Source organism: Physeter macrocephalus, chromosome 8, assembly GCF_002837175.3.
Source record: "Physeter macrocephalus isolate SW-GA chromosome 8, ASM283717v5, whole genome shotgun sequence".
Classification (NCBI taxonomy): Eukaryota; Metazoa; Chordata; class Mammalia; order Artiodactyla; family Physeteridae; genus Physeter; species Physeter macrocephalus.
Genome location: NC_041221.1, coordinates 129,915,240 through 129,942,037, shown reverse-complemented (window position 1 = coordinate 129,942,037; position 26,798 = coordinate 129,915,240). Strand labels below are relative to the sequence as shown.

The 26,798-nt window shown below is 48.6% G+C and overlaps 1 protein-coding gene across 1 annotated transcript in view; it reads left to right on the top strand.

Annotated features, from left to right (window-relative positions):
• The window catches only part of FSTL4 (follistatin like 4), a 630,434-nt gene that overhangs the window by 540,990 nt on the left and 62,646 nt on the right, over window positions 1-26,798 (top strand). The window contains exon 8 of the mRNA XM_024124790.3: window positions 21,037-21,203. Within this exon, the coding sequence (XP_023980558.2) occupies window positions 21,037-21,203 (167 nt within the window). The remainder of the gene's footprint in view (window positions 1-21,036; window positions 21,204-26,798) is intronic.

The following is a 26,798-nucleotide window of genomic DNA, read 5'->3' as shown; positions in this document are numbered from 1 at the left end:
GTACTGAGTAGAGTTCCTTGTGCTGTACAGTAGGTCCTTATTAGTTATCTATTTTATCCATAGTAGTATGTATATGTCAGTCCCAATCTCCCAATTTATCCCTCTCTCCCCCTTTCCTCCCCGGGAACCATAAGTTCATTTTCTACATCTGTGACTCTATTTCTTTTTTGTAAATAGGTTCATTTGTACCATTTTTTTAGATTCTACATATAAATGATATCATATGATATTTGTCTTTCTCTGTCTGACTTAACTTCACTCGGTCTGGCAATCTCTAGGTCCATCCATGTTGCTTCAAATGGCATTATTTCGTTCTTTTTATGGCTGAGTAATATTCCATTGCATATATGTACCACATCTTTTTGATCCATTCATCTGTCCATGGACATTTTGGTTGCTTCCGTGTCTTGGCTATTGTAAATAGTGCTGCAGTGAACATTGGTGTGCATGTATCCTTTCAAACCATGGTTTTCTCTAGATACATGCCCAGGAGTGGGATTGCTGGATCATATGGTAGCTCTATTTTTAGTTTCTTAAGGAACCTCCATACTGTCTTCCATAGTGGCTGCACCAATTTACATTCCCACCAACAGTGTAGGAGGGTTCCGTTTTTTCCACACCCTCTCCAGCATTTATTGCTTGTAGACGTTGATGATGGCCATTCTGACTGGTGTGAGGCGATATCTCATTGTAGTTTTGATTTGCATTTTTCTAATAATTAGCTATGTTGAACATCTTTTCATGTGCCTCTTGGCCATCTGTATGTCTTCTTTGGAGAAATGTCTACTTAGATCTTCCACCCAGTTTTTGATTGGGTTGTTTGGTTTGTTTTTGTTTTTTTTATATTGAGCTGCATGAGCTGTTAGTATATTTTGGAGAGTAATCCTGTGTCGCTCACATCGTTTGCAAATATTTTCTCCCATTCTGTGAGTTGTCTTTTCATTTTGTTTATGGTTTCCTTTGCTGTGCAAAAGATTTTGAGTTTAATTAGGTCCCATTTGTTTATTTTTGTCTTTATTTCCATTACTCTAGGAGACCACTCGAAAAAGATCTAGCTGCAATTTATGTCAGAGAGCGTTCTGCCTATGTTTTCCTCTAAGAGTTTTATAGTGTCTGGCCTTACATTAGGTCTTTAATCCATTTTGAGTTTATTTTTGTGTATGTTGTTAGAGAATGTTCTAATTTCATTTTTTTACATGTAGCTGTCCAGTTTTCGTGGCACCACTTATTGAAGAGACTGTATTTCCTCCATTATATAGTCTTGCCTCCTTTGTTGTAGATTAATTGACCATAGATACATGGGTTTATTTCTGGGCTTTCTATCCTGTTCCATTGATCTATATTTCTGTTTTTGTGCTAGTACCATACTGTTTTGATGACTGTAGCTTCGTAGTTTAGTCTGAAGTCAGGAGCCTGATTCCTCTAGCTCCCTTTTTGTTCGTTTGTTTGTTGGTTTTGTTTTTTGGGGTTTTTTTCCCCCTCAAGATTGCTTTGGCTATTCAAGCTCTTTTGTGTTTCCATACAAATCATAAAAATTTTTGTTCTAATTCTGTGAAAAAATGCTCTTGGTAATTTGATAGGGATTGCATTGAATCTGTAGATTGCTTTAGGTAGTATAGTCATTTTCACAATATTGATTCTTCCAATCCAAGAACATGATATATCTCTCCATCTGTTTGTGTCATCTTTTACTTCTTTCATCAGTGTCTTATAGTTTTCAGAGGACAGGTCTTTTGTCTCCTTAGGTAGGTTTATTCCAAGGTATTTTATTATTTTTGATGTGATGGTAAATGGGATTGTTTCTTTGATTTCTCTTTCTGATCTTTCATTGTTAGTGTATAGAAATGCAACAGATTTCTGTGTATTAATTTCATAACCTGCAACTTTACCAGATTCATTCATGAGCGCTAGTAGTTTTCTGGTAGCATCTTTAGGATTTTCTATGTACATATATTATCATCTGAAAACAGTGACAGTTTTACTTCTTGTTTTCCAATTTGGATTCCTTTTATTTCTTTTTCTTCTCAGATTGCTGTGACTAGGACTTCCAAAACTATGTTGAAAAAAAATGGTGAGACTGGACATCCTTATCTTGTTCCTCATCTTAGAGGAAATGCTTTCAGTTTTTCACCCTTGAGAATGATGTTTGCTGGGGGTTTGTCATATATGGCCTTTATGATGTTGAGGTGTGTTTTCTATGCCCACTTTCTGGAGAGTTTTTATCATAAATGGATGTTGAGTTTTGTCAAAAATTTTTCTGCATCTACTGAGATGATCATATGGTTTTATTCTTCAGTTTGGTAATGTGGTATATCACATTGATTGATTTATGTATACTGAAGACTCCTTGCATCCCTGGGATAAATTCCACTTGATCATGGTGTATGATCCTTGTAATGTATTGTTGGATTCAATTTGCTAGTATTTTGTTGAGGATTTTTGCGTCTATGTTGATCAGTGATATTGGCCTATAATTTTCTTTTTTTGTCACGTCTTTGTCTGGTTTTGGTATCAGGGTGATGGTGGCCTTGTAGAATGAGCTTGGGAGTGTTCCTTCCTCTGAAAATTCTTGGAATAGTTTGAGAAGGATAGGTGTTAGCTCTTCTCTAAATGTTTGGTAGAATTCACCTGTGAAGCCATCTGGTCCTGAACTTCTGTTTGTTGGAAGTTTTTCAATCACAGTTCCAATTTCAGTACTGGTGATTGGTCTGTTCATATTTTCTATTTCTTCCTGGGCCAGTCTCAGAAGATTGTATCTTTCTAAGAATTTGTTCATTTCTTCTAGGTTGTCCATTTTATTGGCATATAATTGCTTGTAGTAGTCTCTTATGATCCTTTGTATTTCTGTGGTGTCAGTTGTAATTCTCCTTTATCATTTCTAATTTTATTTTATTTATTTATTTATTTATTTATTTATTTATTTATTTATGGCTGCGTTGGGTCTTTGTTGCTGTGTGTGGGCTTTCTCTAGTTGCAGTGAGCTGGGGCTACCCTTCGTTGTGGTACGTGGGCTTCTCATTGTCATGGCTTCTCTTGTTGTGGAGCACGGGCTGTAGGCATGCAGGCTTCAGTAGTTGTGGCACGTGGGCTCAGTCATTGTGGCTTGTGGGCTCTAGAGCTCAGGCTCGGTAGTTGTGGCGCACGGGCTTAGTTGCTCCATGGCATGTGGGGGTCTTCCCGGACCAGGACTTGAACCCGTGTCCCTTGCATTGGCATGCAGATTCTTAACCACTGCACCACCAGGGAAGCCCCATTTCTAATTTTATTGATTTGAGTACTCTCCCTTTTTTTCTTGATGAGTCTGGCTACAGGTTTATCAATTTTGTTTATCTTCTCAAAGAACCAACTTTTAGTTTCATTGATCTTTGCTATTTTTTTTCGTTTCTATTTCATTTATTTCTGCTCTGATCTTTATGATTTCTTTCCTTCTACTAACTTTGGGGGTTTTTATTCTTTTTTCTCTAGTTGCTTTAGGTGTAAGGTTAGGTTGTTTGAGGTTTTTCTTGTTTTTTGAGATAGGATTGTGTTGCTATAAACTTCCCTCTTAGAACTGCTTTTGCTACCTCCCATAGGTTTTGGGTCATCGTGTTTTCATTGTCATTTGTCTCTAGGTATTATTTAATTTCCTCTCTGATTTCTTCAATGATCTCTTGGTTATTTAGTAGCATATTGTTTAGCTGCCATGTGTTTGTGTTTTTTACAGGTGTTTTCCAATAATTGATATCTAATCTCATAGTGTTGTGGTCAGAAAAGTGCTTGATATGATTTCAATTTTCTTAAATTTACCGAGACTTGATTTGTGACCCAAGATGTGATCTATCCTGGAGAGTGTTCCGTGTGCACTTGAGAAGAATGTGTTTTCTGCTGCTTTCAGATGGAATGTCCTATAAATATCAATTAAGTCTATCTAGTCTAATGTGTCATTTAAGGCTTGTGTTTCCTCATTAACTTTCTGTCTGGATGATCTATCTGTTGGTGTAAGTGGAGTGTTAAAGTCCCCCACTGTTATTGTGTTACTGTCGATTTCCCTTTTTATGACTGTTTCTTCTAACTTTAGGTTTTGTTTATTCTTTCTCTAGTTTCTTTAGGTGTAAGGTTAGGCTGTTTACTGGAGATTTTTCTTGTTTCCTGAGGTAAGATTGTATTGTTATAAACTTCCCTCTTGAAACTGCTTTTGCTGTATCCCATAGGTTTTGGATTTTTGTGTCTTCATTGTCATTTGTCTCTAGGTATTTTTTTATTTCCTCTGATTTCGTCAGCAATCCATTGGTTCTTTAGTAACATATTGCTTAGCCTCCATGTGTTTGTGTTTTTTACAGCCTTTTTCCCTGTAATTGATTTCTAATCTCATAGTGTTGTGGTCAGAAAAGATGCTTGAATTTTCTTAAATTTTGTGAGAGAGAGGGCTTTTACTTTCAAGGATTAAGGATCAGTATTTCTTTGAGGGCTGTACAAGTCACATTATTACTGTTAATTGTGGTTATTAATGTAAACCACAGTTCTCCATGGTGCGACTGTTGACATTTTGGACTAGATCATTCTTTGTTGTGGGGACTCCTAAGCGCTTTGTAGTATATTTAGCCGCATCCCTGACCTGCACCCACTAGATGCCAGTAGGAAAACACTCCCTCCCCAAGATGTGACAACTAAAGCCATCTCCAGAAATTACCAAATGTCTCCTGGGGGGCAGAATCACCCCAGGTTGTGCAGCACTAATATACACCAAACAGGCCTTTCCCCGTCTCTCACCATCGGGTGCACTTTCCCACATCTCCACCTACACCCAGGCTCTGCCCACCCTCTGTCATGAAGCGCAGAGTCTCAGCCCTGGCCAGGCCTCCACTTATTCTCTGGGGGCCCTCCACCTTCACCCACTCAGAAGCTTTTCTTCTAGAATCACCTCTTCTCTTTTTTGCATCATGAAGTTCACCCTCTCCATTTGATCATTCCCACAGGTTTGTTTTTTAAGCTGTTGTGTTTGCAAGCCAGGCTTTCCTTGGCCTTCCACCCACCATCGCATTTCTCTGCTCCCCTTCCTGGCAAAACTCTTCTAATGAACTCCTCCTCTGCACCTCCTGTCCTCTCTCAGCCTATTCCAAAGATGACTTCACTCCCCAGTGCTCTAATGAAACACTAGAGGTTCCAAACATTTAGTTCCTGAGTGCCTTCCATGTTGCCAAGCCCATGATCTCAGTCCCAGTATGACTGGAGCTGTTGGCAGCACTGGACACAGGTGACCCCCGCCCTCCCTCCCACTCCTGCCCAGGCTCATTGTGACTTCTCCTCCTCCTCCCACCTCTAAACCAAAGTGGGGACCAGTACTTAGTTCTCAGATGTCTCCCCTCTCTTCACACACTCCCTGGTGATCACACTGGGTCCCATGGGGTTTTTGTTGTTGTTGTTTTGCGGTACACGAGGCTCTCACCGCCACGGCCTCTCCCGCTGCGGAGCACAGGCTCTGGACGCGCAGGCCCAGTGGCCAAGGCTCACGGGCCCAGCTGCTCTGCGACACATGGGATCCTCCCGGACCGGGGCACGAACCCGCGTCCCCTGCATCGGCAGGCGGACTCTCAACCACTGCATTTTGGACTAGATCATTCTTTGTTGTGGGGACTCCTAAGCGCTTTGTAGTATATTTAGCCGCATCCCTGACCTGCACCCACTAGATGCCAGTAGGAAAACACTCCCTCCCCAAGATGTGACAACTAAAGCCATCTCCAGAAATTACCAAATGTCTCCTGGGGGGCAGAATCACCCCAGGTTGTGCAGCACTAATATACACCAAACAGGCCTTTCCCCGTCTCTCACCATCGGGTGCACTTTCCCACATCTCCACCTACACCCAGGCTCTGCCCACCCTCTGTCATGAAGCGCAGAGTCTCAGCCCTGGCCAGGCCTCCACTTATTCTCTGGGGGCCCTCCACCTTCACCCACTCAGAAGCTTTTCTTCTAGAATCACCTCTTCTCTTTTTTGCATCATGAAGTTCACCCTCTCCATTTGATCATTCCCACAGGTTTGTTTTTTAAGCTGTTGTGTTTGCAAGCCAGGCTTTCCTTGGCCTTCCACCCACCATCGCATTTCTCTGCTCCCCTTCCTGGCAAAACTCTTCTAATGAACTCCTCCTCTGCACCTCCTGTCCTCTCTCAGCCTATTCCAAAGATGACTTCACTCCCCAGTGCTCTAATGAAACACTAGAGGTTCCAAACATTTAGTTCCTGAGTGCCTTCCATGTTGCCAAGCCCATGATCTCAGTCCCAGTATGACTGGAGCTGTTGGCAGCACTGGACACAGGTGACCCCCGCCCTCCCTCCCACTCCTGCCCAGGCTCATTGTGACTTCTCCTCCTCCTCCCACCTCTAAACCAAAGTGGGGACCAGTACTTAGTTCTCAGATGTCTCCCCTCTCTTCACACACTCCCTGGTGATCACACTGGGTCCCATGGGGTTTTTGTTGTTGTTGTTTTGCGGTACACGAGGCTCTCACCGCCACGGCCTCTCCCGCTGCGGAGCACAGGCTCTGGACGCGCAGGCCCAGTGGCCAAGGCTCACGGGCCCAGCTGCTCTGCGACACATGGGATCCTCCCGGACCGGGGCACGAACCCACGTCCCCTGCATCGGCAGGCGGACTCTCAACCACTGCGCCACCAGGGAAGCCCGGGTCCCATGGTTTTAAATATCACTTAGCATTGATGAATTCTAAAGCAGTATCCCTGGCATGGACCACGCTCCTGAGCCCCAGACCCAAATAGCCAACTGCCTACCCCTCAATCCACCTACTGTGGGAAAAACATAACGTGGATTTCACCCAAAATATCTGCTGTTTCTTCCTTATCCTTTCAGTAAGTGGAACCAAACCCTACGCAATTTTTCTGGCCAAAGTTCTAATATTCGTGCTTGATCCTTTCCTTTCTCTCGATCCCGCCATTCAGTCAATCAACACATCTGTTGGCCCTGCCTCTAACAGTTGCCCCAGAACAGTCTGGCTCCTAGCTGGTCTCCCTCCTCTGTTGCCCACTCTGTCCACCTACCACGCAACCCCCAGCAGGCTGCCCCAGCACCAGGCACCTCTTTCAGACAGAGCCTTGGTCAGCCCACCTCCTCCCACATTTGCATGCCTCCTAATCCAGTCATGGGGGTTCTCTCCAGTGGTTGCTTTGGGGTGAGCCCATGACACAAATCTGGCTAAGGAAACCTGAGGGGAAGTCGGGGCGTGAGGGTCTCTGGGAGAGGCTTCCTTGTCCCCACAGTTCGTGCTCAAGGGAGAGTCCCTTCTCTCACCCTCCGGTGCAGCGCCTAAAGCTGTGCCACACAGCCACACTCTGAGGGCTGCAGGGCAGGAAGCGGAGGGCCTGCGTGCCATCTTGGGACCACAGGATGAACCTACCAGGGCCTTCTCGCTATGTCGATAATAGCTTTTCCTTACTAGGCAGCGCCATTCCCATTCGGGGTTTTCTGTTAATGCAGCTGAAAACGTCTCAACTGATGCACAAGGTCTTTAAAAGTGTAAATCAGGGCTTCCCTGGTGGCGCAGTGATTGAGAGTCCGCCTGCCGATGCAGGGGACGCGGTTCATGCCCCAGTCCGGGAGGATCCCACATGCCGCGGAGTGGCTAGGCCCGTGAGACATGGCTGCTGAGCCTGTAGGGAGTTTTTTAATTACAGATTCTGTTTCACTTCTAGTGAGCAGTCTGTTCAAATTATCTGTTTACTTTTGATTCAGTTTTGGTGAGCTGTATGTTTCTAGAAACTTGTCCATTTCTTCTAGGTTGTCGAATTTGTTGGCAAATAATTTTCCGTAGTATTTCCTTATGGTTTTTTGTATCTCTGCAGTATCAGTTGCTATGTCTCCTTTTTCATTTCTTATTTTGTTTTTTTGGGTTCTCTCACTTTTCTTCTTGGTGAGCCTGGCCAGAGGTTTGTCAATCTGGTTTATCCTTTCAAAGAACCAGCTCTTGGTTTTATTGTTGTTGTGTTTTTTTGCTGGTTTTTAAATCTCTATTTATTTCCTCTCTGACCTTTATTATCACCTTCCTTCTGCTGACTTTAGGTTTTATTTGTTCTTCTTTTTCTAATTCTTTTAGGTGGTGGGTTAGGTTGTTTATGTGAGATTTTTCTTGTTTCTTAAATAAGGCCTGTATCGCTATGAACTTCGCTCTAAGAACTACTTTTGCTGGATCCCATATATTTTGTATGGTTGTGTTTTCATTGTCATTTGCCTCAAGATATTTTTTAATTTCTTTGATTTCATCGTTGACCCATTGGTTTTTTAGTAGCATGTTATTTATCTCCATGTAATTGTTTTTTCTTGTTTCTTTTTCTGTGGATCATTTCCAGTTTCATGTTGTTGTGGTCAAAAAAGATGCCTGAGATAATTTCTATACTCTTAAATTTGTTGAGGCTTGTTTGGTGCCATAGTATGTGGTCAATCCTAGAGAATGTTCCATGTGCACGTGAAAAGAATGTGTGTTCTGCTGTTTTTGGATGTAATGTCCTGAAAATATCATTAAGTCTAACTGTTCTATTGTTTCATTTACGATCTCTGTTGCCTTATTGATTCTCTGTCTAGCTCTGTCCATTGATGTGAGTGGGGTGTTAAAGTCTCCATCTATTATTGTATTCCTGTCAATTTCTTCCTTTATGTGTGTTAGTATTTGTTTTATGTATTTGGGTGCTCCTGTATTAGGTGCATATATGTTGATGAGTGTAAAATCCTCTTCTTGTATTGATCCTTTTATCATTATAGAGTGTCCTTCTTTATCTTTCTTTATGGCCTCTGTTTTAAAGTCTATTTTGTCTGATATGACTATTACAATGCCCGCTTTCTTGTCATTTCTGTTTGCATGAAATATCTTTGATCCTTTTATCATTATATAGTGTCCTTTATCTTTCTTTATGGCCTTTGTTTTAAAGTTATTTTGTCTGATATGAGTATTGCAACCCCTGCTTTCTTGTCATTTCTGTTTGTGTGAAATATCTTTTTCCATTCCCTCACTTTTAATCTATGTGTGTCCTTTACCCTAAAGTGGGTCTCTTGTAGGCAGCATATTGTAAGCTCTTGTTTTTTTTATACAGTCTGCCACTCTGTGTGTTTTGATTGGAGCATTTAGTCCATTGACATTTAAGGTAATTATTGATAGATATGTATTTATTGCCATTTTAAACCTTGTTTTCCCATTGATTTTATATTTCTTCTTTGTCCTTTTTCTTTTTTGTTTTTCCTTTTGTGGTTTGATGATTTTCTTTTGTATTATAATTACACTCTCTTCTTTTTGGTTTTTGTGAATCTGCTGTATGTTTTTGATATGTGGTTACCCTGTTTTTCAAGTATGTTAACCCCTTGCTATATCTACTTGCCTTAGACTGGTGGTCATATAGGCTCAAACACATTCTAGGGAAAAAAAAAAAACTACATTTTCTTGCTCCCCCACATTTTATGATTTTGATGGCCTCTTTTACATCTTCATGTTCATCCTTTTGCTGTTAATTGTGGTTATTTTCACTTTCACAGAAATTTTTTGATTTTTTTCTTAAGCTGTGTACTGGCTTATTTAAGTGATTTACTTTCCAACTGTGATTTTCTCTTTCCTATAGATTCTTCTTTTCTATTTAGAGAAGACCTTTCAATATTTCCTTTAGGATAAGTTTAATATTGCTGTATTCTTTTAGTTTTTGCTTCTCTGAGAAATTCTTTATCTCTCCTTCTATTCTAAATGATAATCTTACTGGGTAGAGTATCCTAGGTTGCAGGTTTTTCCCTTTCAGGACTTTGAATGTTTTGCCACTCCCTTCTGGCCTGCAGCGTTTCTATAGAGAAATCAGCTGATAGCTTTATGGGGGTTCCCTTGTAATTAAGTCTTTGTTTTTCTCTTGCTGCCTTTAGAATCCTCTCTTTATCTTTAACTTTTGCTATTTTTTATTATAATATGTCTTGGTGTAGGTCTGTTTGTGTATATATTATTTGGGACCCTCTGTGCTTCCTATACCTGCATATCTGTTTCCTTCTTTACGTTTGGGAAGTTTTCAGCCATAATTTCTTTTTTTTTTTTTTTTTTTTTGTGGTATGCGGGCCTCCCTCTGTTGTGGCCTCTCCCGTTGCGGAGCACAGGCTCCGGACACGCAGGCTCAGCGGCCATGGCTCACGGGCCCAGCCGCTCCGCGGCATGTGGGATCCTCCCAGACCGGGGCGCGAACCCGGTTCCCCTGCATCGGCAGGCAGACGCGCAACCACTGCGCCACCAGGGAAGCCCCATAATTTCTTCAAATACATTTTTATACCCTTTTCGCTTTCTCCCCCTTCTGGAATCCCTATTATGTGTAGATTGGTACACTTTATATTATCCCATAGGTCTCACATTGCTTTCTTTTTTGTTTGTTTGTTTTTTTGGCTTTCTGTCTGCTGGCCTGATTGGGTGGTTTCTGTTATTCTGTCTTCCAGGTCACTTATTTGTTCTTCTGCATTATTCATTCTACTATTCATTGCCATTAGCTCAGCTTTCATCTCTGAAAATGAGTTTTCTAATTTTTCTTGATTCCTCTTTATAGTTTCTAGTTCCTTTTTACAGTATTCTGCATTTCTGTGAATAGCCTTTCTTAATTCCTTTACTATTTTCATTATCTCCTTTTTGAAATCAGTGTCTATTAGACTGAAGAAGGTCTGTTTCATTATTTGTTCCTTCAGAGAAATTCTCTTGGTCTTTTAACTGGGAGTGGTTCCTCTGCTTCTTTATTTTACTTATATTTGTCTTACTCTGTGAGTTTAGGAGAAACAATTGTCTACTGTGGTCTTGGAGGACTATTTATATGTGAGGGTGCCCCTGTGTAGCTTGTGTGGGTTTAATATATTTGGTGCGAGGGCTGTTTTTAGTATGGATGCCTGTCGCCTCTTTCCTCAGGAAGTGCTGGTCATTATCCCCTTGATAGGGAGTGTACAGATGTGGCAGCTGGTTCCCAGTCCTGGGGTTCTCAACAGCAGTGGCGGCTCAGGTGTGTCCCCAGAGCACATGATGGAAGTAGATGTGGCTCCTAACCACTCCTGGAGTCTGCGAGGGCAGTGGCAGAGGCTCATGACCACTCCTGGTGTTTGAATGAGCAGCAATGATGGTTCACAACTGCCCCTGGAGCCTGTGCAAGCAGTGTCTTGCCCTCTGCAAGTGTGCACAAAAGGAAAAGGGCTACAATCTGGGTCCCACCTCTCCCCTTGGGCACCCCCCAGACAATGGCGACTGGCCTCTAAGGCAGCCCAGACTTCCTCTGCATACACCCTCAGTTGCCGTCACATAGGATTCCAGCCACCCCAGGCTGTTTCCACACAGCCAACCTCAGTCCTCTCCTGGTTCTGATCTCTGAAGCCCGAGTTCCAGCCTCCAGACCCTGCCCTCATGGGCGGTTGCATCTCTTAGGCTGGAGAGTGCAGGGCAGCGGCACTGACCATCTGTGTAGTTCTCCCTCTGCTCTGGCTGCCACAGACTGGCTTCTGCGTTCTCCTCTGAGGCTCTGAAGCTCCCCTTCTGTCCCAGCCAATCTCCCTGCCAGATGAGGGGGCTTCCCAGGGTGCAGGAACCTTTCCTCTTCCACAGCTCCCTCCCAGGGATGCAGGTCCCGTCCCTATTCCTTTCTCGCTTTCCTTTTTTTTCTCTCTTTTCCTACCGGTTACATGGAAATATTTTTGCCCTTTCAGCAGTCTGAGGTCTTCTGCCGGCGTTCAGTAGATATTCTGTGAGAATCGTTCCAAATGTACATGTATTTTTGATGTATTTGTGGGAGAAGTTGAGCTTCATGTCCTACTACTCCACCATCTTGATCCTGAATGTCTCCACTTGCATCTTGATAGGGCTCCCATGATATTCTCTCCTGGCATCTTGTTCCTTCTACCTATAGAGCATATTATACTGTGTAATTTATTTACAGATTCTCTCCCATCCCACCCTTAGATGCCCCCTCCCTTGGGCACAGAGTTTGAACACTAATAGTGAAAGCAGTAGTAATAGCTATGGGATAAGGGAATGAGATCCCTGGACAGATGTTCTGGGGATTGGAACAGAAGTTAGATCTCCTCTTGTCAGAGGATTCTCAGAGGCTTCCTGACCTGAATGCCTTGCCCTCCCAACGGTCCCTTCCACATCTCATTACAATTTCTTCAGTGGAAGTAAATTAACTTATATTTCTTCCTCTTAGTGGGGGGGGGGCGGTGTTATGTATTAGGTAATCAACACCAGGTGCTATAGAAATCCTAAAATCTCAGCAGCATAATGCAGTAAAGACTGACTTCTCACCCTCATCAGGTCTGATAGGGTCAGGCAGCTCTCCTCAAGCAGCAACTAGGAGACTACTTTGTTCTTTGTTCTCACAAAATGCTTCGCCATACAGTCTCCATGGAAGGAAACGAGAGCGTGGATGATAACTGCATTAGTTACGGTTCTCCAGAGTACCAGAACCAGTAGGATGGATGGATGGATGGATGGATGGATGGATGGATGGATGGATGAGGGATGGATGGATGGATGGATGGATGGAGAGTTATTTATTTTTAGGAATCGGCTCACATGATTATAGAGGCTGAGAAGTCCCAAGATCTGCAGTTAGTAAGCAGGAGGCCTAGGAGAGCCAGTGGTGTAAGTTCCAGTCTGAAAGCCAGCAACCTCAAGACCTAGGAAGAGATGTTGTCTTGGTTCAAGTCTGAAGAGAAGAAAAGACCTATGTCCCCTCTTGAAGGCAGTCAGGGAAAAGAAACTCTCTCTTACTCAGACTTTTTGTCTTATTCAGGTCTTCAGTTGACTGGATGAGGCCCATGGACATTAGGGAGGGCAATCTGCTTTACTCAGTCTACTGATTCAAATGTTCATCTCATCCAGAAACAGTCTCATAGATACACCAGAATAATGTTTAACCAACTCTCTGTGCACCCCATGGCCCAGTCAAGTTGATATATAAAATTAACCACTGCCCTAATCACTCACTTGCTTAAAACTACTTATTAAGCCTTTTTGTGTGCTAGGAATTGTATTAGGTGCTGGGATACAAAAGAAAGAAAAGACATATGGTCTCTGTCTTCATGCAGCTTATAAGGGTATCTGTTTACCTCAGAGAGTAGAACTTTATAACTGAACTGCAAAAATGGTTGAAGCAACCCCAAACAACATAAGTCAACTGAGAAAGGAAATTACCCCCAGATCTGGAGGTAATTTTTTTTTTTTTTTTTTTGCCATGCCACTCGGCTTGTGGGGTCCTAGTTCCCCACCTAGGGCTAAAACCTGGGCCCTTGGCAGTGAAAGCATGGAATCCTAACCACTGGAGCTCCAGGGAATTCCCTGGAGGTAATTAACTAGTACGTTTATTACCATCCCCCAAATGAAGCAAGCAAGAGGGAATATGACAGTGGCACAAAAATTAAATCTGATTATGCATAAAGAAACAGGAAATTTTGGATGAGAGCAAGTCTGGCTGGTCCAGAGCCACCTGTCCAGGCCGGACACACCCCAGTGTTCAAAACATGCGTGTCAAGATGAAAGGCCCCAAGACCACCTGTTCCCAGCCTCCCACCCACACAGTCTCGGCAGATGTTTGAAGGGGGCCCAGAGAGGCAGGCTCTGGTGGAGGGGAACAGGGGAGGCACGAAGCACCCCCATCACCTCCTCATGGGGCGAGCCAAAGCAGCCCCACCCTGTAAATGCCAGGGGAAGCCATCAGGCCCAGGGGATGTTAGATGTTGCCTGTCCCCTACTTGGTCAGGTGACCTTAGGCATGCACACTCTACCCTGGTTTCTGTTCCAGTCACCAATTTCACAGTGTAGCCCTGGTCACAGGAACAAGACCAGATTAATAGAGTCTGTCACACAGGGCCACACCCCCTTTGGCAACTCCCAGGCCACCCGGGGAGGGGGTGTTCCCCAGGGCACGGGGGAAACACATTACTGCACTGCGGGAGAAGAACAGTGCGAAAAGAGGCCACCACTGCAGAGAGCTCTCTAAGCGCCTGGCCTGCGGTGTCTCTCCAGGTCTCCCTCATTTCCAGCCGGGCCCTGAGCCCAGGTTTGCCCTGAGCCTAGCTCAGTCAACACAGGGATGTGGGGGCCGGTAGACTGAGGTTTGAACAGAGTCTTTCCACCAAGAGCATCATTTGAAAAATGGCAAATGTCCCGGTAGGAATGTGTTCCATTAGTGCATTTCTAGCATAAGAAAACGAACGCCAACTTGACAGGAATTTAAGAAATTTAATTTCTATTGCTGTGAAGCACCAGAAGCCTGCTTGAGAGGGTGCTGATGGGTTTATGAGTGTCTCATCGAGTTCAAGTCAGTGTGAGAAATAGCGCCTGAGATTAAGGGAAAGCTGTAATAGGAACTAAAACCCAGTTCTCCCACAATTCAAGTTTTATGGCCTCCTGCTTCTAGGGAGGGTGCTTGTTCGCTTGCTCATGGTGAGCCCATTAATCCCCCATGCTGCCCCTTCTCTCCAAGCTCCAAGGAGCAGGGAGAGCGCATGTATGGGGAGGAGAGTGAGGGCTGTGTCTGGAAAACCAAGGGTGTTCCCACTGTGGTTTGAAGGGCCTAGAGAGCCAGGGAGGTGTCTCCCTGGACTGGACCTGAAGCCCACCTGCCCTGTGCCAGGCACTGTACTAGATACGGGAGGGCCAAACAGCCCTGCTGGGACCCCCTGCCGACGTGCAGCCTGGTGAGTGTGATCTCGGGTGGCCTTGGCCTGCAGCGGCTCAAAGCAGGATCTCAGTTCCCCGACTAGAGACTGAAGCCAGGCCGCGGCAGCGAAAACACCAAATCCTAGCCACTAGACCACCAGGGCCAGTGGTTAGTGACAAGGTCAGCTTTGGAGAAAGGAATTTCAACAAAGAGATGGAAAGTAGTGAAACAAGTAAAGAGTTTATTAGGAGGAAAAAAGTATGTGTGGATAGACTCACACAGGTGGGCTCAGAGAAAGAGTTGCACCTTTGGGGTAGTTTAAATCACTTATATGGGGACAGTTCTTCTGGGTTTCCTCTGGCCCATCATCTTGCTTTGCCTGGCTCTGAGTCCATATTTGGTCTGACTCAGGGCCCTCCCCTCTGTGGGTGTGCATCTCTTAGCCAAGATGGATTCCAGCGCAAGGGTTTCTGAGAAGTTGACAGAACATATTATGGTCTGGCGCCCCTTCCCTTCTCTGATCTCTGAGGAACCTTTCTGTGCATGTGTAGTTTGGGCAATCTCCTTGACCTCAAGAATGAGAAATATGTAGTCTCTTTATTTTTCATCCAAGCAGGACTCAGCTCCTCCTTGCTCCTGCCATTATCTTTATCTTGGAGTATCTGTCCATAGGGGATAGATTCCAGCTGCTCAGCCTGGGGCCCATCTATCTCCTGCCTCAGGTGAAGCAGGAAGGTCTCTCTTGCACTGAGCAACCCACGCTGACCTTGACAATCATGGAAATGCTACCTGAGCCTCTTCATCCCAGCAGGAATAAAGAAAAGCTGACTGATGTCTGAAGGCCTGGCCCATAGGGAGAGAGATGTCCCAAGCTGTGAGGAACCCCCATCTCCCTTGCCCTCCTTGAATTGCCTACACACCAGGCAGCCTTCCAGTGCTGGTTCTTATAGTGAGGACATCGTCTCTTTGTGTCCACCTCTGCCTAGCAGTGCCAGACAAGCTCCCCACACTGGTCCTCCCTTTCCAGGGACACCAGCCTCTTTCTACAGATGCATTGTCACCCCAGACCTGACAGGAGCCCCCAGCCCAGCCCTCTGCCACTGCCCCCACCATCCTCTGGGCACAAGGCATATCTTGTTGCTTGGTCCCCCAGAAACCTAGGGACACTTCCCACAGAGTGGCCCATGGGACCACAGATGGTCAACACCATGGGAGCAGCAGAGCCACAGCCAAGAGCTGGAAGGATCCCTTGTTGGCCCTTCTGCAGTCTGCTCCCTGGAGGGCTGCAGTGTGGCTTCTCCACCTCCCTCTCCCGTGACACTGGGCCCCACCAGAGCAAGAGTCCAAGTGCAGACATATCTGAGTCCCCTGCTCTACAGACATGCCTGGGCAGGGGTGGGGTTCAGCCCACAGTAGAAGTTCAGTCAATGTGTTCACCGAACACATAAGAAGGCCATCTACACAAATCCCAGACTGCCTGGCCCTCCTCCTGTCCCCATCACCATGGGAGGCTCGAGAGGACTGTGGGGTCCCCTCAGCTCTGCCACACCACCACCACAAAGCCCTTCCAGATCACTCTCCAGGTGGGGGGCAGATGGTGGTAACTGAAATCAGGTTTCCTTCTGCTGACTCTCATTGTCTTCACAACATGGCTTCAGCCACAGTCCCATCATCATCTTGCACCACGTAGAGGCTTCCAGACGGGGCTTTGAAGGAATGGAGGGGACCGAAGGGGCCCTCTCTGCGTCTCTGTGGGGGTCATAGGGTGTTGATCTGCCTAGCACACCCTTTCTGTCGTGACATCTGACCCCACCCCCAACCACCCAGCACCCGGCCCAGAGGTGACCACATGGCCCAGGCCTGTGGGTCGATCAGTACTGCGACTGCAGAGTACTCCATCCACCTGGCCTGGTTGATTGCTTCAGGGGAGAATGCAGGAGATGAGTCTGGGCAATTAGATTCCCCCCATGCTTTTTGGCAGGGCTCTCAAGAAGGATTTGGGCCCTTTCTCCGGGATCCCATGTACAGGAACAATGTGAGGGCGGGGCCACCCCTGGACATCTTGCAGCCTCACAGAGAGTGCCATGGTTGAGGGCCCTGGATGCTTGCAGCCTCCTCCACCCCCTTAGATTTCCCAATTACAGGCATTAAGATCATCCCCATTCTTGTTTTTTCTTTTTTTTTTTCCTAGGCTAGTTGAGCATTTCTGAGAGTTTCTGTTACTGAAGGCTGAAAAGATCATGATAAGTTCACCAGGATGATTTCTTTCAATCTTCACCCAATGTCTGTCCAAGTGTCTCCTTACGTGAAGACTTCAGAGTCCCGGAAACATCCCATGAGGTCATCCTGGAGATGGGGACCAAGAGTGTGAGAGTCTCAGAATAGACAAGTAGAAGGTGCCAAGTAGGCACAAGCTTAGGCCCCAAACCACAATGGGATGGGGACCAGTGGGTACCATGTTGAGTCACCTGGGAGGAGAATGTGGGGCAAGGTCAGGGACTGTTCTCAATTCACGGTGAATCTGTGGGTGATGGGGAGCAACTAGTAGCTTTTGAGCAGGGCTGTGATATATCTTGTACTCCAAGTGTTGACCAGGACACTCACGGGCAGAAGGGGCAAACTGGAGGGGTGACCACACAGGAGGCTGTTGAGGACCTGGATGGAGAGGGGATATCAGCCCCTGTGGGCTTGGCAACTGTTCACGCTGCCACTTGAGGCATCACTTGTACCATCACGGCAAGTGGGCAAGGAACAGAGGCAGGTGGCGTTGAGGGAAGCAGCAGCCGGGCAGCTCCCGGCAGGACCGGGGAGAGTGAGCAGGGACGTCTGCTCAGAACCGTGCGCTCCGAGTCCTAGAGCCTGAAAGCCAGCCGGGCCCCCAGAGCCCTCCTAGCCCAATCCCTCATTATATGGATGTCTAAACTGGGGCCCAGGGACAGGAAGGGACCTGCCTGAGGCCACTCAGGTGTCACCAGCAGAGCCAGGCCTGGAGGCCAGGCGTCCAGAGCCATAGCCAGGCACCTGTCCAGTTCGCTCAAGCCCCAGGCCGTGATGCTGCGTCATCTTTCCCTCACTGGGAAATCACCCTGGGAGATGGGGCCTGCCGGGGAAGACGTGTTGAACAGTAACTAACCAAGAGTGAGGAGCAGTTCATTTGCCATAAATATCTCCAGAATTTTAAAAGGATCTGGGGAATATTGACATGGGCTAAATCTAATAAAACATTCATTTAATTAAACTTTAAATGACCCAGATATTTGCTGTTTGGTTAATATTTGTGTAGCTGACAGGAGCAGAATTATGATGGTTTTGTCAGTATTCGTGCATTCTAATTTTGCATGCGTCTTTCCCGTGAAAATCACACATCTTCAGACATACAAATGCTCGAGGGTGCACTCAGGAAAGATGCGGGAACCAGCTCTCCCAGCGGCGGATGGCGAGCCACACAGGCTTCCCACTCGGGTTGGTTGGTTGGTTGGTTTTTAGCCCTGTGCTATAGGCTCCTCCAGCCATTTTTCTACAACTGTTTAAAATGCAAGACTTTGGGGCCACATGGAGGAAGGGGCTCCTATATTGCACGTAATCTTACATTCCCATGCTCCTGGACTGGTAATTAAGGCCCCCGGGACCCCACCGACCACACTGCCTCCCCTCCCCACCTGCACCCACATTCTCCCTTTCCATCTCCCCATTCCCGCCACACCCCAATCTTTTAAGGCAGTGGCTCTCAGGCCTCAGGTACCACAGAAGCCCCTGGATGCTTGTTAAAACCTGATGCCCATCCTGCCACCAGACAGTCTGTACCAGCCTGGGCTTGAGGGGCAGGAGTTTCATTTTGATCAGTTGCCTCAGAGATGAGATGCAGGTGGCGGGAGGGACCATACCTGGAGAAGCAGAGTTCTGGAGCCCAGGGGAGGTCCTGCTTCCTCTGAGGGCCCCTCCCTGACTTCCCAGTTGGCCTTTTACTTTTACTCTCACTGGTGCTCATACGTGCAAAGAAAACATAGGTTCCTTTTGTAACATAACTGACCGCTTCACACACCCCACCCACCAGCCACTGGGAGAAAAATGTCCCTAAATGTTCAGTCCATTATTGTAAAGCTTAGTCCGAGCTGATCATTTTAACAGTCCACGTAAGTAATGCCCTAGCTAATAAAAATGCTTTGTGTCTCCAATTCCCAGCAGCTCCCCAAGCTGGTTTCTGAGTGTAGAGGGAAGAGTGCGGCTGTCTACTGCCTCCTCTGGTCCCCACTGCGAGGACCCCTGGTCGCGCTGCCCACGGGCACCTGCGGCAGAGGTCAGCCCTGCTGTGCTCTTGGTCTGGACACTCTCAGCCTAGTGGAGTCCAGAGTCTCCACTGGCATGATGCACCCTCGAGGTCTGGAGGCCGTTCCGTCAGGCCCAGGTCTGAGAGTCCGATGCAGTCCTCTGGTACAGAGGCCCAGAGCACACCCTGACCCAGCCAGGAACCTCTGGGCCCCTCCATGCCTCGAGGGACCGAGGGGGCTCTGGCAGATGGGCGCAGGCCCTGGCTCTCTGCCACATCTTTGTGGTCGCCTGAGGTGGTGGGGTGCAGGCCGCTTGAGGGAGGGTTCAGCCTCCTCCTAGAGCCCCCCGTGGTTCCCCTCACCCGCACACCAACAGGCATGCTCTCTGCCCTTCCCACTGTCTCCCTCCTTATTCCCACACACCCGGGACGAAGGGGGCCTTCCACACCCCCTCCCACTTCCAATGAGCACGGAGCCTCGTGGCTCTTCTGAGGAGAAAGAGTTGTCTCCTCTGCACTTGGGCACAGTGGGAGCTAAACTATTTTAGCAAATTCTTCTCTCCCTCTCTCTACCCCTCTGAATCTCCAGAGCCTGGGTCTTGCTACAGAGGGTTAGCGGCTTCTCTGCCCTGAGCAATAAGCCTCATGACTCAGAGGTGGGAGGGAAGCAAGCAGAACATGATTTAAGAGGGAACTTGAAATGCATCACTTTAATGTTTGTAAAATATTACGCCGGTTGCGCCTGCATCAGTCACTCAGTGCTTATCTTTCTTCATGTGGCTCCTTCAGCAGGAGTCACATTTTTCCTGTGTGTGATTGTCCCCTCTCCACTGGCCTGTTGGCTTTTTTTTCCTTCTTTATTTCCATTTTCTCCATTTTTCATCCATCCATCCATCCAACAAGCACTGATTAAGCACCTAGTGTATATCTTGTTCCTCTTTGTGGGCCCAGGGCCAGGCCACTGAATGTTTGCAGAGGGGAAAGGGCTTTGGGGCTCAGGATCAGACCTTAGTGCACCTGCTTTCACTGCACCTGCTTTGCGGTGCATGGCACCTACAGCTGTTTTTGCTCCCCTTCCCCTCCTCCTTTCCCACACACACTGGCAAGAGGGTGTGAGCACAGGTGTGCTGCCTGGTCCCAGCTCAAAAGTGTCCCGCTGAGTCACAGAGCTCAGGTCCCAAACTCTGTGCCTTGCTCCACACCTGTCAGGCTCCCAGGTCCCAGCGTCTTTGCTGACGTCCCAGAGTAACACAGGTCCCCAGAGCCAGCCCCCTCCCTCCACTCATGCTGCCTCTGGCTGCCTCCCCAAGCTCCCCAAGTAGATTTGGGGGCAGAACTGTGGAGGGGTAGTCCAGTCAGTGAGCTAGTGACGCCCCCTCCAAGCCTCATCCCATTTTGGCATTTGAATATCCTGAGTTTGATTTTTTTTCTTTAATCCTGAGAATTTCAAAAGGCCTGTGATTGCAGGGAGATATTTTAGACCCTTCCTCTTTGCCTGACGGATGATCAGTCTTAATGCCAGTTATCAAGTATAAAATGGCAAGGATTAATCATTGGTACAGCCCAAAGTACACTTCAAAAAATTAAAGGCTACAGTGCACGGTGGCTGAGCAGAAATCCAAATCCAAGTTCAGAGAATCCTTAGACAGAAACAAACCTTCAAAGGTCAGCCAGTTCATTCCCCAGACTTCAGACAGTGCGACCTTTAATTTGCCCCCAGGTGGGTGAGAAACCTGTCGGCCCAGCCAGCAGACCTTGACAGCACTTGGCAAGGCCCCGACTCCAGGGGGCCTGGAGAGCACAGGGCAGGGCCAGCACACCTGGCTCCCTGGTTTCCCAGGGGCAGCCCACACTCTTAGCTTGACTCACAGATCCACAGCCCAGATGCTTCCCCTACGCTAGCTGTGGTTCCCGACCTGATTTGCCACAAACAGCCCTTTGAGCATTTAACATAAGTTGTGGCCCCTCTCCCAGGAGGTGTGTCCATCTGTACATTTAGTCAGCACATTGTGGACAATGTTCCTGCTCCCGGAATTTGCCCGAGGCCCCTGACCTGCAGTAGATCCCTGTGGCTGTATCCCTTCAAGTATAGACTCCATCCCCTGGGCCTACAGCTGACGGCTTCTCCTTTCCCTGCAGAGGTGGTACAGCTCAGCCTCGCCCCTGAGGAGAGGGTCAGTGTGGCCACAGTGACCGTGGGCCTGAGCACAGTGCTGACCTGCGCTGTCCACGGAGACCTGCGGCCACCCATCGTCTGGAAGCGCAACGGGCTGGCCCTGAACTTCCTGGATTTGGAAGACATCAATGTAAGTCACCTGGCTCTGACTCTGAGCTCAGACGCATCTCCCAGGGAAGCCAACTGTGCAAGATGCCGAGATGCCATGTGGTAGCTGCAGGGCCAGAGGGCTTTCTTTTCACATCCCACGTTGGTGCCATTCAGCCTGTTGTCTGGTGTCTGGAGGTATTAGTCCCACCTCGTACAGAGAATAGGATGGATGGTGGCTGCAAGCTGCTAGCCAGCCCCAGAATAAGGTGAACAGGGGAGGTGCGGTGGGCAGGGCAGGAGGTTCCTGGGCAGGGGAGAGCATCTGGCTGGGTGCCCCCCAGGAGAGACTCTGGACCCTGAAGCTGGGGAGGATACAGACAGCTGGACGCCGAGGAGGGGGTATTCCCTGCGGAGGGCAGAGGTGAGCCTCTGGGCTGGGTTGGCTGGAGGGCAGGGGCAGCAGGGTGGTGAAAGGAAATAAGATCAGGCCAGAGGGGCCTGCCCAGGAGCCTTGTTTGCTGGGAGAGGGAGTATGGATGTGATGAGTTGAGCAGAAGAAGAGAGCTCCAGAGCTCTCACAGCCTAATGTGAGCAACGGGGGTCTCCTGGGTTCTGAGGGCCCAGGCACCCCGCACTGGGGTCCCAGCATCACCCCACTCTGCCTTTATGACTGGACAGTTTCTTAAACTGATCCTCAGTAAATTAATCTATTAGAAGAGCAACATTATCGGTGCCTCCCTTCTACTGGACTTGAGGAATAAAGGGATTGAGTCAAGAATATGCACTGGCCCTGGTTTGGCACAGGATAAGGTGGCTTCCTGGGAGTTCATGTGAGAAGATGGAGTGATGTCACCCACACAGGGCACTGCCAGGATGGCTGACAGGTCTTGAGCTACTGTGACAGGAATACAAGTTTCAGGCAGAAAAGGGGCAGCCCTGGTCTCCTTGGCTCAAGACAGGCCAACACAGAATGGGTGCTTGGCCCCAAGAAGGAAGACCTGTGGGATGAGTGGTCAGTTCCTGTAGCCGCTGTGAGGTGGTGAGGGAGGTGCTGGGGCAGAGCGAGCCGGCCTGGGCCGTGTGACCCATGAGATGGACTAGCACAAAGGGCAAGGGACCAAAAAGAGACCAATTGGTTTGCTTAGATGCAACACCATTCCAGCCATCAGCCCTGCCCTGCGATGGAGTGAGCATCACAGGAGGCAGTGAGCTCCCCATCCCTAGAGGCATACAAGCTCAAGCAGGATCATGGTAAACAATGCTGCTAGCCACAAGAGGGCAGCTAAACCCCATGACCTTGAAGATCCCTTCTCTGCTTTGTGGGGAGAGCGGTCCAGCGTTTAATCCTGCAGGAACCACAAAGTTGGAACTCTGCTACTCTCTAGGCCCCTTTGGATGTGCCCTGGAGAACATGGGGGAAGCAGGTGGGAAGAGGGGGTCACTCTAGAGTCCCCCCTGGGCAGAGCTGGGCAGAAGTGCCCTTCCCCCACCTTTGTCACACCAGGCAGGATGGTTTCCTTGCAATTTCCCCACTATAGTGAGCATAGCCTATATCCCACCCATCTCTGAATGTCAGTACCAGCACAAGCCTGGTGGCTGCTTGATGGCTGCTGGGTGGGCAGAGTTCTTCATCTTCGGAGCCTAAGGTGCCCAGGGCTTGTCTGCGATCTTAGCAAGGGAAGGCACTGTCCTGTTTCTAAAGACTACGGTATATGTGTGTGTGTGCATGTGCACGTGTGTGTGCTGAGGTGCACATTTGTGTGTGCATCTCTCTCAAGGTGGGTTGTCAGCTTTTAACCATGTTTGGCCAGTAGTGATTAATTCAGAACTAGGTCAGGTCCTCCTGTGTCTGTCTGAACATCCATGTGCATTGCTTGATGCTCTATTTAAAGACATTAGAAATAAAGGCAGAGGCAGCACTCCTCTTAATGCACTTGGCAACGGTTAATTAAATTACTCTGAGTGTCTTTCCCCTCCCTCGGAACACGCCTCCAGCACCAGCTCAATTGAATTTCTACTTTTCACGGTGAGGTTAGCAATTTGGGTAATTGTGGGTACAACTGGAGATTAATGGCCTCTTGTTACCTCCCAGGAAACACTTGCTGCTCTGGGCAAGTCAGCAGCCCACAAGCAGGCAGGGGCCTGTGCTTCTCAGAAACCCCAGCGTGAGGGTGCAGGGCAGCGCCAGCCCCGCAGGGGTCCTTGCCCGATGCATGCAAGCACACACACAACACAACACAACACACTCACACAACACGCTCACGCACACACACACACACACACACACACACACACACACACACACACACACACCTGCCCCAGCGTGAGGGTGCAGGGCAGCGCCAGCCCCGCAGGGGTCCTTGCCCGATGCATGCAAGCACACACACAACACAACACAACACACTCACACAACACGCTCACACACACACACACACACACACACACACACACACACACACCTGCCTTTAAGAGGGGAGGGACGCAGCACAGCCTGCTCATGAAGGGCCAGGCTCTGGGGTCAAAAGGACCTGGGTTTAAGTCTCAGCTCTGCCACTTACTAGTTGAGTGACCTTGGAAATGGCACTTGACTTCTCTAGGCCTCAGTTTCCTCCTCTGTGGAAAAGGGATAAATAATAGATCCTGCCTCATAGGGTTATAATGAGGATTAAGAGACACATGAAATTCTTAGCATATAATGTTCCATGCTAACTATTATCACTCTCATTTTCATAATATTACTAATTATTATTATTATTACTGGTCCCACCAGACAACACTCTCAACCTCTTGCAGCCTGAGTCCCCAAACAGCGGCCAGCGCAGTCTGGTGAGGCTCCCCATCAGGCAGATGTGACCCTGGGGTGCCCCGGCTGCCTGTAGTCGCCTTGATTCAGGTCAGCCTTGATTCATCCGGAGGGAGACACTGACCAGCCACCTCCGACAAGTCCAGGGCCGCCACCTTTTCTGAGCCTGCGGGGAAACAGGGATGAGGCTGTCCTCCTCGCGTGGGCATTTTCAGGCTGAGCGTGTCCGAGGACAGTGAGGAGAGCAGCCCCAGGAGGACATCAGGCTGGAGATGGGTAGAGCTGGGTCATCAGGATTCACAGGGCATTTCTGAAGCAAGATTGGTCAAGGGAGAAAAGCCCAGGGGGGGCTACCCTGGTCGAGCAAAGATCGGGGATCGAGGGGTTTGTAGAGCCCCCCAGCCTGTGGCATCTCAGCGCCCTCCCCCGCCTGCCACAGTCAGAGATGAAACACGATCACAGGACTTGTAATGAGCGACTGGCTCTGAAATGCTGCACAAACAGGGGAAGCTGATCAGCTTACAAAACCCAAGGCGGGCAGATTAGAGAGCACCGAGAGGTGTGGGCCTTCTTTCTTTGTCATTTGTGTGAGACATCTTGATTGGCAACAAAATATTAATCACTTTTTCACTACTCTCTTAATGAGAGGCTTTCATGGGCAACAAAATATTAATTTGTCTTGTCTTATCTGTTAAGAATTCTGTTAATGAATTCAGTCACAGAGCTATTACAGAATGCCATGCTAATGACACATGTAATTAAACTTTTCTGACTTGCAAACATCAAGGATGCCTCAAGCATCAGACTAATATTTGATCAGAAAGTAAATGTACCCTTCTAGCCTGGAGCCAAGCAAGAAGGAGCCACTTGGATTCCCCAGTGAGCAATGTCGCTATCAGGAGCAGTCAGGAGTCACCAACGTGCACACGGCCGTCCAGATGGCCTACGTGGGGAGCCATCCTCTGGATTCACTTAATAAGTGCCTGCGAGTGACAAGCCCTGTGCCAGAGGGTAGAGCAAAGACATTCTCCCCGGCCTCGAGGGGGCAAAGTAGCATAGACCTGTTGTGCCCCGCCCCCGGGATGCCTGAGCCCCCCTCTGCAGGATGCCTCAGCCTCACTGCAGCACAGGCCATGAGGGGCCCTGCCTCAGCCCCACCCGGGAAAACAAACCCCCCAAGCAGAGGGCAGCACTAGGTACCAGGAGTGCAAAGGCCCCCAAGACAGGTGCTCCCCAGGAGGGGCGGGAATTCTGCCTCACCTCCCCGCAGCGGGTCTCTGGATTATGATACCTCCTTCTGTTTGCGTGATAAGAAATCAATAGTTTCTGCTCATGCACGTTCCCCAGAGCTCACAAAGGGCGGCCTGTAATTTGTTTACTTCCTGGCCAGCTGCTGGGCTCTTTACAGAGGCAGTGGTGGGTCTGGCGGCTTCAGACCTGGCCCTGTGGCCCCCACCTCAGCCCTCAAGGACCCACGGCCACTGCTCCAGCTCAGAAGCTGAGGGCAGGGGACAAGCACAGCAGCCCCCTGAGCACCACCTGCCCTGATCTTGGGCCAGGCTGCCGGCCAGGAGAGCACCTATGCCGGCGTGCCTGGGCGAGCCCGCACCCCGCAGGCCATGCACTGTGCACCTGTGGTCAGCATGCCCAGCCTAGGGCCCTGCTCTGCTCAGACAGCCCTGTGCCACGTGGAGGAGGGCAGCCCTTCACTCTAGAGGGCCACAGCCAGAGTCCGTGGGGGAAGTTTACCCTCAGGAAGGACTCTGCCTTAGGAGGCAGGGAGATGCCTCTCACCACCGGTACCCAAGCGGAAAGGGGACCAGCCAGGTGCCCCCTGAGGGCTCTCTGGGCTCTGGGGTCATACAGTGCTGTGATAAGGAAATTGTGTGGGAAGCAGGGACGTGTGGCGCATGAGAGCCCTGCACAGGAGCCAGGAACCTTGCTTTTTCACCTGGACCGCAGAGCCTCCATCTTTCCTGTCTCCCGAGGCCTGTCCCCTGAGACAGGCATCGGGCCTGGGGTGGGGGCCCATCTCTGAGACAGATCCATACACTTCTCGCCCTACCCTGGCCTCCACACTAGGTGTCCTTGAGGTGAGGGGGAGGCTGCCTCACTTTCTGCAGAAGTGGAGCCCATCCCAGGCTGCAGCGCCCTGCTCAGACCACACGGTAGCTACTCAGGAAGTAAAGTGACCATCCCCAAACCCAGTCTTCACGCCCTGCCCCAACAATGTCACCTGCCCTCCCCTCGTAACTGTCTTCCTCACTGTCCCTTATATCCCCAAGGACAAGGGCTGCCCATCAGGGGAGGAGAAGCAGGGAGAAGACATCCCCAAAGTCCCAGAAAATAGCTGACTCCTGAATCCTTGCTAGCGTTAATGATGGTGTTTCTACCATCGGTACTAAGCCACTGCTGTGTCCAGGAGCCAGTTTCCATGCTAGTCCACTCACAAGCATTTAATCCTCATCGCAGCCCTGTGAGGCAAGTGGGGTTCTGTTAGTCAGAGGGTCCAGGAACTTGCCAGGGCCTGCAGTCAGGCTGCACACCCCAGCCAGAGCTCCCCGGGTTCCTTACTCTTAGGACACAGCACCTAGCACCAAGCATTGCCAAGGCCTTGCCCTGGGGCAGCTGGGCCTGCCTCCTGCTTCAACAGTAACCGCTGCAGTGTCCGAGCCCCAGTGGATGTGTCCCCTCCTGGTGCAGCCCGTGTGTCCGGTGCTCCAGGTCTTGTTAGCCACCAACCTCTGCCACAGCAAAGAGAAAGCAGAAGGCTCTGAGACCAGCACGTGGAATTGTTTGGCCGAGATATTCTCAGGGAGAGGAAAAATGTTT